General features: G+C 36.2%; 1 protein-coding gene across 2 annotated transcripts; it reads right to left on the reverse strand.

Moving 5' to 3' along the window:
- Positions 1–1,748: 1,748 nt before the first annotated feature.
- LOC128996899 (uncharacterized) lies at positions 1,749–14,025 on the reverse strand. 2 transcript variants are annotated; one of them, XM_054422425.1, is made up of 6 exons: positions 13,973–14,025; positions 5,389–5,577; positions 4,550–4,740; positions 3,831–4,025; positions 2,942–3,076; positions 1,749–2,191 (listed from the first exon to the last, which is right to left on the reverse strand). In XM_054422425.1, the coding sequence occupies exons 2-6, from the start codon at positions 5,540–5,542 to the stop codon at positions 1,976–1,978; spliced, it is 891 nt and encodes a 296-aa protein (XP_054278400.1). In that variant the 5' UTR covers positions 5,543–5,577; positions 13,973–14,025; the 3' UTR covers positions 1,749–1,975. The 2 variants fall into 2 exon arrangements, with proteins under 2 accessions (XP_054278400.1, XP_054278399.1); XM_054422424.1 differs by having other exon boundaries at positions 13,898–14,009.
- Positions 14,026–18,472: the final 4,447 nt, after the last annotated feature.

Raw genomic sequence — 18,472 nt, forward strand, 5'->3', positions numbered from 1 at the left:
TGTAACCTAATGTAAACCACACAACGAAACCGAGATCTAATAGAGAAAAATCTTCACACCGTTATATCCTAAGTTCGTTTATCTACAGGGTAAATGGTAAAATGAACCGCCATCTTGTAAATTGTACTATAGTACATACGACACGTAACCAATCTTAAGGGTGCTTTATCAGTTACCATTAATGATCACTTTTGTTGATTTATGCTTTGCGTAAACCTCACCTACATTTTTGCTGGGGTGAGTAGAATTGTTTAATTAGTGTTTCCGAAACGAGAAAAAATTTCCTTTCAAAATATTAGATGAAATATGATTAACTGTAATCAAAAAAAGACTTTTAACTCACCAAACACAAACTTCAATTGTAATGTTTGCTAAGGTTTACAGTTTTTCAAAATCACATTTTGAGAACGCTTTAAATGTTTATCTCACAATCCCAAGTAAAAAAGTAGATGAGGTACCTATATTATTTTAAAACCTGAAAATAATTACTCTATACTAAAAGCGATGTGAAAATGTGTGGATGTGACTAGTCAAATCTTGTGCGTTGCTCTGAACCGATTCCTTTGCTCCACTCTACCTACTAGTCTAAGGATGAGGTAAAAAAAACTTTTGTACTGGATCCCACAGCTGAAAATAAATGAGTTTTTAAAATGGACATCAGGGTTTGCATAATACCATTGACTATTGGATACAGAAGTTGTATTAATAGTCAAAGATAATACTCTATAGCAAGGCAGGGAGCAATCACCTGACTTTTCACAATTGTAATACTTAGCTTAGCAAGTTTTTAAAATCCCAATCTAACCTAACTAAAATTCTTCAGATTAAATCTCAAAGAGGGTGTAGTATTTTTCGGTGTTGAAATTTTGGAATCTCTCTCGACAGCACATAATTGGTTTGAATTTATGCTTAAGATATTCGTCAATTTTCGTATACTCAAAGAAACAATCTAAAGAGTTTACAGGGTTTCGCCCTTTTCGGGAGAGGCGAGATCGAATAAATTTTGGTGTGAATTGCCTGTAACTCTTGGGAAGGAATAGTTGTGTATACAGGGTGATTGATATAAGTGTGCCAGCCGTTTTATTCGAAAACTATAAGAGATATCAAAAAAAGTTAAATAGTAAGTGCCTTGGATTTTTTATTAAAAAAATGGTAGTCAAGTCAAAAAAATTATTTTAGCCGCCATTTTTCCAATATGGCCGCCAACTTTGATTTTTCTTATGGAACACCCTGTATTTTATGATGTATTCTGGTAGAAAATGTAATTTTAAGACGATTTTATTCTTGTAATTTTTTTCATAAACCTAACCGTTTCAAAGATAATAATGGTTAAAGTTTTGAAATTTCTGCATGAGAAAGAGTTTCGATAAAGGCCTAAGCAAGCATGCCAGCTGTTTTATTCTAAAACCATTCAAAATTTCACAACTTAAACCATTATTATCTTTGAAACGGTTAGGTTTATGAAAAAAATTACAAGAATAAAATCGTCTTAAAATTACATTTTCTATCAGAATACATCATGAAATACAGGGTGTTCCATAAGAAAAATCAAAGTTGGCGGCCATATTGGAAAAATGGCGGCTAAAATAATTTTTTTGACTTGACTATAATTTTTTTAATAAAAAACCCAAGGCACTTACCATTTAACTTTTTTTGATATCTCTTATGGTTTTCGAATAAAACGGCTGGCACACTTATATCAATCACCCTGTATATTCCTTCTTTTTGAATTTATTTTGAATTATTGAGTGTTTTTTTTAAATCCTTTGCAAAACATCAATTGAAGATTATGGACTAGACATTCAAAGGAACAAAGGAACAAAGAACAAGCTAAATTGGTAAAAAATAAATATTTCCCAACAATTGGGTTCAGCAATGTAGCTAGCAAGCACACAAAAGTACATTGCAAGGGATAATTTACGTTAGCTGTTGGAGATCACAGTATAAAAGATGTGTTGACTTAGCGAGGGTTGGGTCAGTGGTGGTACTGCTTGCTGGTGCACGGCTGCACGTCGTCCACCGGCCAGGAGGGAGGGCGAGGCTGAGAAGTGTGGGAGGGGGAGGGGGGGACTGGCCGCTCCTGCAGTGTCATTGTGCTCGGGTCCTCGTCCACGGGACTGTACTGGCCTCCGTCACATCTCGTCAGCATCGACAACACGAGGGCCTCTAGTGCACATATGTACCCTAGACACTGTAACAGAGAAACAACACGTTAGCCTGTGAGGAATAAGACATAAAATAATCCAGATCTATAGCAAAGGTTGTTTGTAAATGAAGGTCTCCGCGGCCAAGTGGCTTGTTCCCATCTGTATCCTGACATACCTTGTACTCTGATTAGATTTAAACAAACTTTTAATTTAAAAATTTAACTAAAAACGGTTTAAGGTACCAACTGCTAATTTACTTCAACACCAATTGACAGACAGGAACAGAGTAAAATGTTGGGATAAGAAATTGTACCTAAAGAGAGTTTGGATGTGGTCATTAACCATTGTACAATGTTTGGAAATGGAGTAGGTTGGCTAGGGTCGTTAATCAGTCTCTTCTTAGGCAGTGGCCAATGTTTAGGGAACTCTGTATGCAGATAGCAGTTTGACTGAACGAGAGATACTGAAAGGGAAGCTCTCAATAAGATTCGGCTATGATAACAAAACTTAACGTCAGATAGGGGTGGAACAGTAACAGTTCGGTGTTGGGACAACCGAATGGTTGCTATAACAAAATTAGAACATTCATTCAAACTAATGTGTAAAAATATTTTATGGATTATAATTGCTCGATGTTTTCACTGTTGTAAAAGATTATAGTTTTATTTAATTTGATTTCATATTCTTTTGGACCTGAAGGCAATGTCAAAGTGTCATACTTTTAGGTCTACAGAGGCACATTAACTTAGACTTCTTAAGTTTGCAGGAAAGAGATCAAGACCGTATTGACTCACGGAAGTGATGAATAACTGATCTCTCGTCCACTTTGGCACCCAGGGGTAAGTCTCTGAGTATGTGTGAAGCAGATGCAGCACCAGAGATGAACTTATCAGATACAACAAGCTCACACTCACATAGAAGAACGCATTCTGAAACACAACAACATTCAAAATCAACAAGCCTTATTGTTTAAGATGGGGAAATATTTGGTAGATATTTCTAACAAAATTGGAAAACTTTTGAAAATGTTGAGTAGGTACCTATTTGTTAAAATAAAAAAATAAAACCCCATGTATTCTAAATCAATCCGGCCATGATGCACAATCACTCTTCAAACACTACCTTGGTCAAAATCTTTTTATCGGCAAAAAACTAAGTATTGTTATATTCAAAATTACATCTGTGACAGTCACAAACACGTAATACATCCATCACAGCAAACCTGTAGTCTAAGACAGGTTTTAAAAAAAACATAAAAAAAGCTAAATGTATCCTTAGATCAACGCCCAGTAGTGGTAACATTTACTGAATGAGTGTCCTACTTACGTTAGCTGCTGCAAGGAAAAATTAAGTTTTTAATACATTTTGAAAGTGTAGGCTACAACACTTGCCAAAACTTTCATACACTTATTTGTTTACTCTAAATGATCATAAATTAAAATTAATTTGGTTAAGTACTGACAGCGTCCCAACTCAAAACAGAAATTCAAGCTTTTCCTGTAATTTTTACATAGCCTATTCATGGGGATGTTGGTAAAGAACTTCTTGGTCAGGTACAAATGGAATCAAGACAACATCGCAGCTTGTCAAACGAAAGCCTTTCCAAAATATTTCAGGCACATTTTTCCTAGAGCTTTGCTACTTTTAATATCAAAAGCATGAGAGGACAGAACCAAGACTCACCAACTTTCCCCAGTTGAATGGAAACAAGTAGACGACATGGGATATGTCGAGGAATAAGAAGAGGCAGGTAACAAGCAGACTAAAGATGGTGACAAACATCATGAGTCGCAGTCGCCCCATCAGCGGCAGCATGAACAAGCCAACCTTCACTGTTCCTGACGAGCAGAGACAGGCGAGGCAAGCGATTGACGATATCTGGAAAACAGATTTTTATTTACAATGTTATATTTTTGGATTGGACTACTATGAACATGGCATCAACTTAAATGATTCCTGATACCGTACATCCTGTATTCCATACATTGCTGTACTCTAGCCTCTTTGCCCTGCAGATGTAAGGGAAGGTTACAGATACAGGAGCGTAAACAATTTATAATGTAAAATTTCAACTATTAAACATAAGCAAGTGACACACACACACATAAGCATATCACGAGATTCAGGAGCAAGCTAGAGGTAGAGCACAAGACTTCAGTCCTCGAGAGAGAATCAAGGTTCAAATTGCGCTAGTCACGAATAGATTTTATCTGAATGATAATGCTGCGACCCTCAAGGTCTAGCCTGAAGTAATGAGAACACGGTTTTGGCCTATAGCCTACCTCCATAGGATCTGGGATGTTAAAGTGAGACATAAAAAAAGACAAAAGCCAGATTATTGTTTATTACTGCAGAAGAAACATCATAAATATTTTTAAAACAAAGACAAAGTAGGTACTCACGACCAGTAACAGTCGTATGATGCCGGTGCCGCTTTTGACGTGAGTCTCGTCGCAGTACAACACCACTCCGCTGAAGATGGAGTGTGTTGGGGACGAGCCCGGAAGGTGTTGCTTGTAGTTTGCGTGCGAGTCCCATGACCTCACAGTGCCTACGTCACCTGGCGTCTCCCCACCTCCACCAAGCACTCCTCCTGTAACGGTCACATTACGTAAAATATCTCTGGGATTATATGAAGACTAAATGTAGCTGATAGATGTTAACCCTTAGTGGTCAGAGTACTTTAGGTTACCTTAACCAGTCAAAGGTAAATTTCACATTTGGTCGATCACTTAGGTAGATAGCCATTGGTAGGCATACTAGCCAACATGAAAACCAAGCACGTTTGGAAGGCTAGCATAAAGACTTTCAAATTTCTATGCCAATCAGTTTAACAAATTATAAGAGCTTGTTTGGTTTCAATCTCACACTACCTTAGCAAACTCTTGATATAGTAATGGCTACTGCAAGTAGTCTTTGTCATCTTATTAATAAAGTTGAAGTATGAACATGTTTGGAATGTTTTAAAATTTAACTAGACAGCACTGAACTAACCAGCAACAGTGGGCCGACTAAAAACCCGCCCAAGCAACTGTTTTACATGTAGCCATCTTGATTAACACTAATATTGTATACATTTTTTAAACCAGTGAAAACCGTTGGAAATAAACAAATAATATCAACATCACTCTCTCCTATTGCCTTCTCCATTCAACATCTACTGTAGTCTAAAAATAAAAAAATGCCCATTTGGAGCAGAAATAAAACAATTTTTTTAACCAGAGGAACTCGGTGGTCTTACCAGTTTGGGAGCCTGCGATCTCAAAGTCTTGAAGGTCCTCCGGGCGATAGCTCGCCGGCTCGAGTTCCCGTAGCTCCTCCAGTAGGACTGATATTTCGTCAGCAGCGTACAAATCAGACACTGAATGGAGGTAGTGGCTACAGTCCGACTGCATCACACCAGAGCCATCTCACTCATCACTCCCTATATCTGCGGCAGACAAACATATTTAGCTTTGACGAACCAATTGCGATTGCAGTAACTTTTTACTAAGGCCTGGCGCACACGGTCAATTTTTTGACCGGCCGATAAAAAAATCTGCCAAAAATAAATCGCCCTTGATTCATATCTAGGCGCACACAAGCGATTTTTAAGTTGAGAAATTTAAGTTTTCGAGTGGGTAGCTATCCTTGGACTTTCCGGGCGACAATCGCCTCACCTACAAATCTACACCAAAATGCAGATTTTAAAATCAGCGCAGTTCTCGATCGCCTGTGTGCATGCTTCCATTCTAATACATGATGCACAGATCGGCCGATGAAATAATCGCCTCAAAATAATCGCTTGTGTGCGCCTAGCCTAACACTGTCTTTTATGCACAGTTGTTTTATCTGGTATTTAATGGCATTATGTTGTTGTTAAGAGTAGGCTAAATGAACCATAGCCTATTTTGTTTGTACAACATTAACTGCAAATAGAATCTGAACATTTCTTAAACTGATGTTTGAGTGACCTAACTTTTTATCCAAAAACCTTGTGCTAAGTTCAAGTCATCATGAGTACGGCCTAATAGTAAGTGGAATAAAGTACGGTAAACTAAAATATATTTTGTAAATTTAAATTTATATGATTAATGTACATTCATGAGTTAATTTACTTTTTAATGAGGAGCCAAGAGAAATTATTACCAAAGATCGTCCAAAACTAAAGGATTGCATGACCAAAAAAGAACACAACTTAAGGTTCTAAAATCTATCTAATTTGCTCTGTATTATAACAAGCTAGCCTACATGAAGTGTTTTATATTAACAAATTATTTAAAATTTAAATATACGGTAGAACCCCTGTTAACCAAAATAAAGGGGGGAGAGCCGTTTCGGATAACCAATTTTTCGGTTAACCCGTCATATGCTAATAATAGCCTATGTATTACCACGGTGTGTAGGAAAAATTAATTTAAAACAATGTCTATAAAACAGTGTTTTATTTCAGCTACAGAAATGTTACAATGGGTTAGAACATACTTTAAACTAAACAACTGAAGTTACTAAAGCTTTTTACCCTAAGTATTACTTATATTTTAGCCCTGTATTATTTTATGAAAACGTTTCGATTAACCCGGGTTTTGGTTGGGTTCTACGGTTCTACTGTATTAACACGTTGACTGCGCGCGCCGACTTTACAGGCGCTCCCCAGTGGCGGACGAAGCCCCGGCGCGCAACCGAATCAGCGAACGCAATTGGCATTCAAATATTTCAGTCTGACGAATCACAAAAGAGCAGTGGTGACTGTGCTGCGTTACCCCGAGAGTGGATGTAGTTCACTGAAACACCCAAAGGTAGCAGCACTGCATGGATCCGTATCCAGTGTCTTTGTAATGTGGGTTGAAGAGAAAAAATCCCCGAAACCGGGACAAAAGCATTGCCAGACAGGATTTTACGGGAAATTTTAGTACCAACCTACACCAAAGTAAAGCTCGCATTTTAAGCTGGCAGGCTGGCAACGATTATAACGTCTCCGTCTGAGGCTAAGCTCACACTGACTCAATATATTTCTGTTGGTCTGGTGCCGACTTTAGTCGGCGCGCGCCACCTGGGAGCGCTGGCGACGCCGACTATAGTCGGCGTGCGCAGTCAACGTGTTAAAAAAAGTTGTAAAAATTGTGAAGGGCCTAACTTAGCCTATCTTCTGTGTGTATTTTGTAAAAACCCCTATTCACGTCATATTGTGCTGGCAGCACTTTAAGCAACTTGGTACACTCCTAATTCGAAATTGAAATGTCGCATTTAACTGTGTAGCCAAAATCAAGGACATGAACATCTTCTTTAAGGATGAACAACTTAATTTTTAAGTAATCTCATAGAAGGATCAACAGATTATCCTCCTTAAATTGGCCTAGCTAACAACTACTAAATAAGAAACTTTACTGGATTTCCGAGCTGGAAAGAGCATGATAACCCCCCACCCCTTCCGCTAACCTTACCTAAGCCCAGCCCCTGCAATGCTTTTGCTGGATACCAATGTAAATTATAAACTATACTCTTAGTATTCATGAGACAATATTACAGACTAACAAACACTAACAATCACAAACACGTCATAATGCACTAGCTAAATAAAAAAAAAAAAAAATGTTCTAGGAACATCAAATGTTTAAAACACTAATGTAATCAACACGGTACAAAATGAATAATTACCTTAACATCATGCAAAATGACTAGGCCTGAATAGTAAAACTTTTGTTTTTAGTTTAATACATTCTGTAGTGTATCCTATCATAATTTGTTACAGAATAACATAAAAAAAACAGAGTACAATTGTAAATATAGGTACTAATACATTTATTTTTAGTCTATTTTGTATAACCAATTAAGTTTACGACAATCCATTTAACCAGTGAAGTTAGCCTTAAAAAATTAGTTTAGCAACAATTGACTTTAAAAACATTAATTTACAGGAGACTAGAGATTCAGATGAAGCATTAAGTTAAAATGTCCTCATACGCATTTCAATCTCATACCCATAGGCCTACTCATACTGTTTGGGTAGCCTACGGTACTAAAATTACCCAAACAGTTTCATAACACAGGTAGGCTAGGCCTAATCAGATTTTTTTACCTTACTTAAATAACTCTGCACTAAGTTAAGTATGAATTTATGGGAGAAGGACTGCCACCTTGCTACAAACATTGCTTTTAAAAAGCCATTTAAAATGGCTCAAAATATTTTTAAGGCTGCAGAAAACCTCCTAGAGGCCTATATAAAAATACAAACCGGAACCACCTTGGACTAAACACACTTCCTGAAGTGTAAAATTGTAGCCTACAAAATTAAAATGTTTTTTGGAGTATAACTTAAGTGGGGAATAGCAATATTAAGTTAGTCACAATAATTGGCTGGAATTCAATAAAATTGACTCTAACTTAACGGTACCTAAGTCCAGAGTGCACGAAGATTCAGATTAAGATTCTGATTTTCAGCGACAGGAATGGCACTTGCTTCAAATGGAAGTGGCTGTAAGTTAGTGGCTACCGGATTTCGAACCTGCGCGCAGGCACCTGCTCACCGGAATGAATTCATCATTCTGGTTTCAGATTTCGCTCCCTACGCATAGGCCCTACTAACTTATTTAGTTAAATAAATTTTGCTTTTATTGTAATTTTTTAACTAGTGTACCTGTTGCTCAAAACGAGCAATTGCAAAGTATTACAGGTGTTATTTTAAAACGAGTAGCAGTCATAATTTCCGACGACTTATAAAGAGTTGACTCAAAGATTTTATGGAAATCACAGTGGATACGCGTCCGGTAACCAGACGTGGATTAAGCGTCCGGTTGTGGGGTCCCGGAACGCCATTACCACAACGATACGGTATTCGGCCAGCGTTGTTCGTGGTGTAGTGGATAGAGTGCTCGTATGATAACCAAGAGGTCCCTGGTTCGAAACCCATCGGTTTCTTTAACTTTTTGCCCCAGATTTTGCTTTGAATGTAATTTCTTCTTAACTGTACATCTTTTGTTTGAATTTTTGGCATTTATAATTTTATGTTATGAAGAGAATTGAACCTTCATTTGATTTTAGCGAATTTCCCATATAGGGAATAAGCTATTACCGTAGTACTCATGGTAAGACCTGGACGCGGGACCGATTTTTTTTTCGTTTTGAGGTCCCTAGAGGCCAAAAACACCATCCGTTCAAATTCATATATATATATATATATATATGTGTGTCCGTCAGCATGATAACTCGAGCAAAAATGATCCGATATTGATGAAATTTGGTACAAACGTGTAAACGTACGTTAATTCGAACGAGTTCGCGATCCAGCATAATCGGACCATGGGAACGGGGGTTTACGGGGGGTTTTATGGGGTAAAAATAGGTTTTTCCCATTTTTGACCCAAAAAACATAAAATTTAGCAATTTCTTTCCAAACTATTTTGTAGAGCTTAAAAAACAAATAATTTAGTATATTGAAGCGTTATTATGCGACTAATGGTTACGGAGAAAATTCAAAAAAAATGTAAATTTAAATTTTCTATGTTATTCTTATGGAGAATAAGTAAACTGTTGTAGTTTGCTTGTTTGTGAAATATTTTGATCAAATTTGGAAAATGTTTTCATTTTTTACTAACTATTCACATTTTACAAAAAAAAAAAAACTATAGGGAATAAGCTATTACCGTAGTACTCATGGTAAGACCTGGACGCGGGACCGATTTTTTTTCCGTTTTGAGGTCCCTAGAGGCCAAAAACACCATCCGTTCAAATTCATATATATATATATATATATATGTGTCCGTCAGCACGATAACTCGAGCAAAAATGATCCGATTTTGATGAAATTTGGTACAAACGTGTAAACGTACGTTTATTCGAACGAGTTCGCGATCCAGCATGATCGGACCATGGGAACGGGGGTTTACGGGGGGTTTTATGGGGTAAAAATTGGTTTTTCCCATTTTTGACCCAAAAAACATAAAATTTAGCAATTTCTTTCCAAACCATTTTGTAGAGCTTAAAAAACAAATAATTTAGTATATTGAAGCGTTATTATGCGACTAATGGTTACGGAGAAAATTCAAAAAAATTGTAAATTTAAAATTCCTATGTTATTCTTATGGAGAATAAGTAAACTGTTGTAGTTTGCTTGTTTGTGAAAGATTTTGATCAAATTTGGAAAATGTTTTCATTTCTTAGGCCTACTAACTATTCACATTTTACAAAAAAAAAAAAACTATAGGGAATAAGCTATTACCGTAGTACTCATGGTAAGACCTGGACGCGGGACCAATTTTTTTTTCGTTTTGAGGTCCCTAGAGTCCAAAAACACCATCCGTTCAAATTCATATATATATATATATATATATATATATGTGTCCGTCAGCACGATAACTCGAGCAAAAATGATCCGATTTTGATGAAATTTGGTACAAACGTGTAAACGTACGTTTATTCGAGCGAGTTCGCGATCCAGCATGATCGGACCATGGGAACGGGGGTTTACGGGGGGTTTTATGGGGTAAAAATAGGTTTTTCCCATTTTTGACCAAAAAAACATAAAATTTAGCAATTTCTTTCCAAACCATTTTGTAGAGCTTAAAAAACAAATAATTTAGTATATTGAAGCGTTACTATGCGACTAATGGTTACGGAGAAAATTCAAAAAAATTGTAAATTTAAAATTCCTATGTTATTCTTATGGAGAATAAGTAAACTGTTGTAGTTTGCTTGTTTGTGAAATATTTTGATCAAATTTGGAAAATGTTTTAATTTCTTACTAACTATTCACATTTTACAAAAAAAAAACAAAAAAAAAAAAACAGTTTTACCCTCCCTGATGCAGCACACCTAAGTACTTGTTAAACTAATTCTATTTAAATCAAGAATAAATGTTATATTTTTAAGTAGACATTTCAGTATAAATCCAATCAGTCAAATGGAAATTCGCTTAGTCTGCAGGTTTGCTGCGGCGGGGGTATTTTTCATTATCAGCAAGTTTGGTTGGATAGGTTAGGTTATGACAGTAACTGCCGGACGCCTAATCCACGTCCGGTTACCGGACGCGTATCCTCTGCGTGGAAATAGTCACGATGTAAGTTAACAGTTTGATACACTCAACATTTCTTGTAAATAGGCAGACCTATCTTAAAATTTTCCAAGCTGGTCTTGTTTTAGCGAATTTCCCTATAGGGAAGTAGCTATTACCGTAGGTCTCATGGTAAGACCTAGGCCCGGGACCGATTTACTTTTTCATTTTGATGTCCCCAGAGGCCAAAAACACCATTCGTTCAAATTTTTATATATCTATATATATAGATAGATATATATATATATATATATGTGTCCATCCGCACGATAACTTGAGTAATTTTTGTCCGATTTTGATAAAATTTGGTTTGAAGGTGTAAGGCGGGATACACTCGAACGAGTTCGCGAACCAGCATGATCGGACTATGGGAACGGGGGTTTACGGGGGGTTTTATGGGGTAAAAATAGGTTTTTCCCATTTTTGACAAAAAAAAATAAAATTTTGCAAAATCTTTTCAAACCATTTTGTAGAGCTTAAAAAAACAAATAATTTAGTATATTGAAGTGTTACTATGCGCCAAATGGTTACGGAGAAAATTCCAAAAAAATGTAAATTTTAAATTCCCATGTTATTCTTATGGAGAATGAGTAAACTGTTGTAGTTTGCTTGTTTATGAACATATTTTGATCAAATTTGGAAAATGTTTTTATTTCTTACTAACTATTAACATTTTACAAAAAAAATTTTACCCTCCCTGATGCAGCAAACCTAAGTACCTGTTAAAATAATTCTATTTAAATAGGAAATAAATGTTAAATTTTTAAGTAGACATTTTAGTGTAAATCCAATCAGACATATGGAAATTCGCTTAGTCTGCAGGTTTGCTGCGGCGAGGGTATTTTTGTGTTTTTTTACAAATGAACAGGAAAGTAAGTTGCCAATGAAATTAAGTTAACTTAATGTCACGGTAGGCCTACTAACTGTAGGCTATTTCATGCGATTAATGTAACATAAACTTGTACCGTTCGTGGAACTGTAACTTAGGAGCCTATAAATTAGATTAAGGCCAAGGTTTCATTGGGTTGCTTTGATGGTGTACAAGTCAATTAGGCCTAGGTATAGGTAGGTATAGCTTAAGGACCTCTGCCTACTGAACAAACATGAACAAAATTAGGTTTAACTTAAGACAGGGTTAAAAATTACTTCTTAGTCCATCCACAATTTTGGGCCTATGCCATTGAGAAGAAACTAGTGAAGAAAAAAGTACGAACCAATAGTTTGTAGATCAGCCTAGGCCTACAATTTATTTGTTTCTTTAGCCATTTAACTTGGAACCTGTTGCAATATGCTAGGCTACAGGGATGGCAATTGGTAAGACAATGTTACTAGCTTTCAAAGTTGAATATTTTCATTATTTAAATTAACTTACTATTCTTATGAATTTATAGCCACAGCCTTTGGTATTCACTTAAAATTGCATGGTTTGACACTAGAATGACGCTAAATTAACATGATACCATTAAACGCAATCCACTATCATTCCCTTAAAAATGAATTAAACAAGTCACACTATCACTATAACTTAGGAGCCTATAAATTAGATTAAGGCCAAGGTTTCATTGGGTTGCTTTGATGGTGTACAAGTCAATTAGGCCTAGGTATAGGTAGGTAGCCTATAGCTCAAGAACCTAGCCTACTGAACAAACATGAACAAAATTAGGTTTAACTTAAGACAGGGTTAAAAATTACTTCTTAGTCCATCCACAATTTTGGGCCTATGCAATTGAGAAGAAACTAGTGAAGAAAAAAGTACGAACCAATAGTTTGTAGATCAGCCTAGGCCTATTAATTTATTTGTTTCTTTAGCCATTTAACACATTGGGTGCGGCGGTATCCATATGGATACCTGGAGTCCATCACGTAGAGGCGGCGGTATCCATATGGATACTTGGGTCCTCCTGAAATTCAATATTTTTCTGTGGCTCAGCCGTTTGATATTTCGAACTAATACTTTGTAGCCACCTGCGTTGACACAGTTGAATGACCGTGGTGACCTTGGTTTCTATTTTTGTCGCGTTATCAGTAGGGGGGGGCGGGATGGGGGTGGGCGAGCGCGCCACGTGCGTTTGTTTACGACCCTTTGCAGAATGTTTCCACGTTAGCGTGTAGTGGGTGACTTGCTTTTTGTTGTGTTGTAGGTTGGTAGTAAAATTTCCCCATAAAATCCCCGTCTAGCAAACTTAAAAATCAACTTTTTGTCCCGTCTTTCTCCCTCCAATTGTTAATACGATGGGACCGGCTACGTTCCAAGCAGTGCTGCTATATGTGAGTGTTTAGCGAACTACGTCGACTCTTGTTATAAAACAGGACATCACCGCACGTTATTTGCTATTCGTCATACCGAAATATGAGAGCCAATCACCCGGCAATCGGGTTTGTTCGACGCTGCGGGCTGCGCCGCACTGGGGCTACGCCTGCTGTTTGATGGCCCGCAGCGAACGTGTTAACTTGGAACCTGTTGCAATATGCTAGGCTACAGGGATGGCAATTGGTAAGACAATGTTACTAGCTTTCAAAGTTGAATATTTTCATTATTTAAATTAACTTACTATTCTTATGAATTTATAGCCACAGCCTTTGGTATTCACTTAAAATTGCATGGTTTGACACTAGAATGACGCTAAATTGACATGATACCATTCAACGCAATCCACTATCATTCCCTTAAAAATGAATTAAACAAGTCACACTATCACTATACAGACACTGTTACACTTACGTGCATTAGTAATAAAATAAAATCACAAACTGCAGAACAAATGCTTTACACATTTCCAATAAAATGTAAATATACCTTCGACATTACACCCAACATATACCGTAAATGACATTCGGCGTCCATGATGGATGGATATTTTTTGGATATAATTTTCCTCTTCTCTCTCAGTACGTACGCTTAGCTTTGATTTTAATGAAAAGAAGAAAAATATACATAGAGGAATTTTTCATAATGAGATTTGGTCTCAGTAAGTTACTATAAGAAAAAATATTGCTATAAGCGCCTAATAATACTCCCTTGGATAAGCATAATATCATAGATAAAACCATAAAACTTGTGTTAGTTAGTCTATGATAAAACCTTGAGGAGTATGTTTATGATAATGTTATATCTATGATGAAATGAAATGAAATGAAATGCTTTATTGTCGTTAAAACTGAGTACAAAGTTCATGACAATCGTCAAAAGAAAAAGAAAACAATCAAGATGGCAACTAAAACTAAAACTCTAAACCAAAGTACTCTTCATGTTTATACAGGCAAGCCTGGGTTAGAGTAGTTTTTAAAACATGTTTAAATTTTGAAACACACAGGTTTTTGATGGATGCAGGCAAGAAATTGTACATTTTAACACCTTGGTACTCAAAACTATTTTGAGTGGCTGTATACTTATACCTTAGTGTAGACAGATTATCTTTAGATCCTAGTACAATAGTTGTGAACATCAGATATCTTTTCAAAGTGAGAAATGTTTTCTTTTACATACAACAAACTTGCCAAAACATACAAGGATGGAAATGAGAGAATGTTAAGACTCACGAAAAGGGGCTTACAATGTGTTCTTCTATTCACACTACAAATTAACCTCACCGCCTTCTTTTGTAAAGTAAAAAGCAGCCTGTTAGCATAAAAACTGTTGGCCCACAGTGAGGTACCATAGGACAAATAGCTATGAATGTGGCCATAATATATACAAATAAGGACATCATCTGAAACAGTGGACCTAAGTGCTCTTATCATAAATATGCCTTTTACAATTTTAGATGCTACAAAATCTACATGTGAAAACCACTTCAAGTTTGACTGCAAATGAAAACCCAAAAACTTCAGAGTGTTTACATCATTACCATTACTGCTTAGACTAATAGTCAGGTCCTGAGTCTTATCAGCATTAAGACATAACTTGTTTGCATTACACCAGTCGTTAATAACAGCAGATTTTGTGTCCAATGTGTCTGTAACATCATTCAAAGAGTTACCCCGTACACACAAGGCCAAGTCATCAGCAAAAAGAAAGCTTTTTACAGATAAGTCATTAATATTACAAGGTAAGTCATTTATATACAGTATAAACAGGGTAGGGCCCAATATAGAGCCTTGGGGCACTCCGTGGGGCACTTGAACAGGACTAGAATAAGTGCCATTTAGATAGACTTTTTGCCATCTGTCACTAAGATAAGATTGAAAAAAACCTAACCAAAACATCATCAAGGTTATAGCAAGAAAGCTTATTCACAAGGAGATCATGAGCCACTGTGTCAAAGGCCTTAGACATGTCGTACGATCTGAACACTATACCACTTTTGGCCTCTAAACTTTGAAAGCAATTTGATATCAGTGCCTGGGTTGCTTGGACAGTGCTGTGTTTGGGCCTAAAGCCAAACTGACTACTTGCTAAAAGGTTACTATCCTCAAGATACTGAGAAAATCTACGATGTACGAGATGTTCCAAGACCTTCGACACTGCAGGGATAATAGATATAGGCCTATAGTTAGCAATGACATTTTTAGGCCCTTTTTTATGGACTGGTATAACCTTAGAAATCTTGAACTTGTTTGGGTAGCAGCCTTGTGTTATACAAAGATTAAATAGGTAAGTCAAAACTTCACTTATGTAACTAGAAGCTAACTTCAAGATGAGGACATTAATTCCGTAAATATCTAAACAAGAGCTATTGTTAAGACTGTTGATGGCTGCATACACCTCTTCTACAGTAAATAGTCCAATCCTAAAAGCATTGTTGTCCTCAATAGTCGGAAGAGCGTTGCAAGAGGTCAAATTTCTAAGATATTGCTCAGGACCATTTGAAGAGGCGGGAACATTACTTCTCAGGTTTTCAACACAGTCGACAAAGTAGGAGTTCAGTCCATCGGCAGTTAGGCAGTCAGGAATAGACAAAGGCTTACTATTACAGTTGCTTATTTCATTAATGATTGACCAGGATGTTTTAGAAATATTACTAGAGTTTAGCAGTAAACTGTTGTTATGGTCAAGTTTGGCTTTCTTGATTTCTTTGCGGTACTGCAACTTTAATGAGTTGTACTTAGTTTTAACTTCAGCAGTCCCTGCATTACAAAACAAAAAATATAGCCGGTCCAGCTCATTTTTCATATTTACAAGTCCTTGATGATACCACCTTTTGTTAGGTTTGTTGTTAAAACCGACAGTAGTTTTCAAGGGAATCGAACCATTTAAGGCCCACAACAGTTTGTCAAAAAACACTTTGAATTTAGCATTTAAGTCTAGGCTATGGTCATATAATTCAAACCAATTCAACTGACTAAGGTTGGATAAGAATTTTAAGGAATTCTGAGGATTTAATTTCCTAGTAACCTTTCTCGGTAAAGAAATTGGATTAGATTTAGAATATGACTCGATGTTCATTGACAGAAAGGCCGCATTATGATCTGAGACAGGAGTGTGTATAACTGAGGCTTCCCATCTATCTGGGTGTACTGAGGTCACAATATTGTCCAAGCAGGTACCTTTGTTTACACTTCCAGCTGCGACATTAGGCCTAGTGATTTCATTAATTGCAGTGTGAAGACCAAAACTAGATATTAGGTTTTTAAGTTCCCGGACTTCAATGCTGTCAGACAGAAAGTCTATGTTAAAATCACCTGTGCAAAAGAAGTCAAGTTTCACACCATGCATAGTTGAGAAGACATCATGCAGTTTATCCAGAAATAAATAAACATTACCTGAGGGTGGTCTGTAGAAGTTTACGATCACTGTTTTGTGCTTAACGATGTACACCGCTGAGGCTTCAAACGTGAGTTCTTCCACTAATATACTCAAATTTAACTTGATAAAACCATACTCGTAATATTAAACTATAAATAACATATAGGTATATTTCACATTGGAAATTGACAATTTAACTGCCTCATGCAATTATAAAGGTATTTTGATCAATGATCATATACATTTAATCCATGATCAGATCATCAGATACCACTGTGTAGCAAGTTGTCAATTCTTTTTAAATAAATTTGAATGTATTTACAATTATGATAATAAGGAAAAGTTTTATGTTTTATCTATGGTTGTGATCAGTTTAAAACCAATATTTATTTAATAATGTTATGACTTTTCATATAACACATGATGTGTATAATCCAGGGTCACCGGAATCACGGCCACGGAATTCTACCCTGGAAATTTACTCCCGAGAAAACATGCCTACGTCATTTTGACGTCACAGGTCTGGGGGTGGATTTCTGGTGGCGAACTCTTAGGACGGATAAAATAAGAAGGCCTCCCATTTCAATCAACTCACATTTCACGGTTTACTTAACAGCATATCAAAATTCCAATAAACCGGACATTGGAATTTTACCCCCGGAAATCTACACTCCATAATCAAATTAGACAAGTCTGACACCGGAATTCCACCCCCGGAAATCTACCCTCCTTGGTCGGCCTCGATACGTATCAACCAAGATTCTCATGGATGTAGTTTAATTTATTAATCGTTACCTAGAAGGTAATCGGTTAAACGAAGAGACGTTGATTTACAAACCAATTATTAAAATTATCTAAAACAACCACGAATCTTTGCTGATACGTAGCGTACCCGACCACGGGAGTAGACTTCCGGTGACGGACTTGTCTCATTTGACCACAGGAGGTAGATTTCTGGGGATAGATTTCCGGGGGTAAAATTCCGTGGTATTGCAAATTACTTTACAAGCAAACAATATTACAACATTATTTGGAAATTTATTGTTGATTGTTTAATAATATATTTGTGGTATATTTTTAATCGCCGGCAGTTTCTCAACCGTAAATTTTAAAATTGGTGTTTGCCGTAAAAAATAAATAAATGAATAAATAAATAACTAAATAAACAAACAAACAAATAAATAAATAAAAAATAAATAAATAAATAAATAAAATAAATAAATAAACCATGTACTGTATAGGCCCTGCTTCTCGTGACGTCAAAATTACGTAGGCGTTCATGGGGGTAAATTTCCGGGGATAGAATTCTGCTACTCCGACATCTTGATGGATGTTCCTCAATGTTTGTGTGTGTGTATTACCATAGACAGAATTTGTCTATGGTATTACATACATTACATACATACATCACATACGTTATACATCCATCAATATATAAATTTGAAATAACAACTTCACCAATATTTCTGAATTTTTAATTTTATTTTTATTAAATAAAATTAAAAATTCAGAAATATTGGTGAAGTTGTTATTTCAAATTTATACTAATTCTAATATACCAGTTCTTCTTGAAGATCCATCAATATGTTTATAACCAATGGCTTAATAGTG

Source organism: Macrosteles quadrilineatus, unplaced genomic scaffold, assembly GCF_028750875.1.
Source record: "Macrosteles quadrilineatus isolate MER2022 unplaced genomic scaffold, UCM_ALF_1.0 Scaffold_6__1_contigs__length_79288215, whole genome shotgun sequence".
Lineage (NCBI taxonomy): Eukaryota > Metazoa > Arthropoda > Insecta > Hemiptera > Cicadellidae > Macrosteles > Macrosteles quadrilineatus.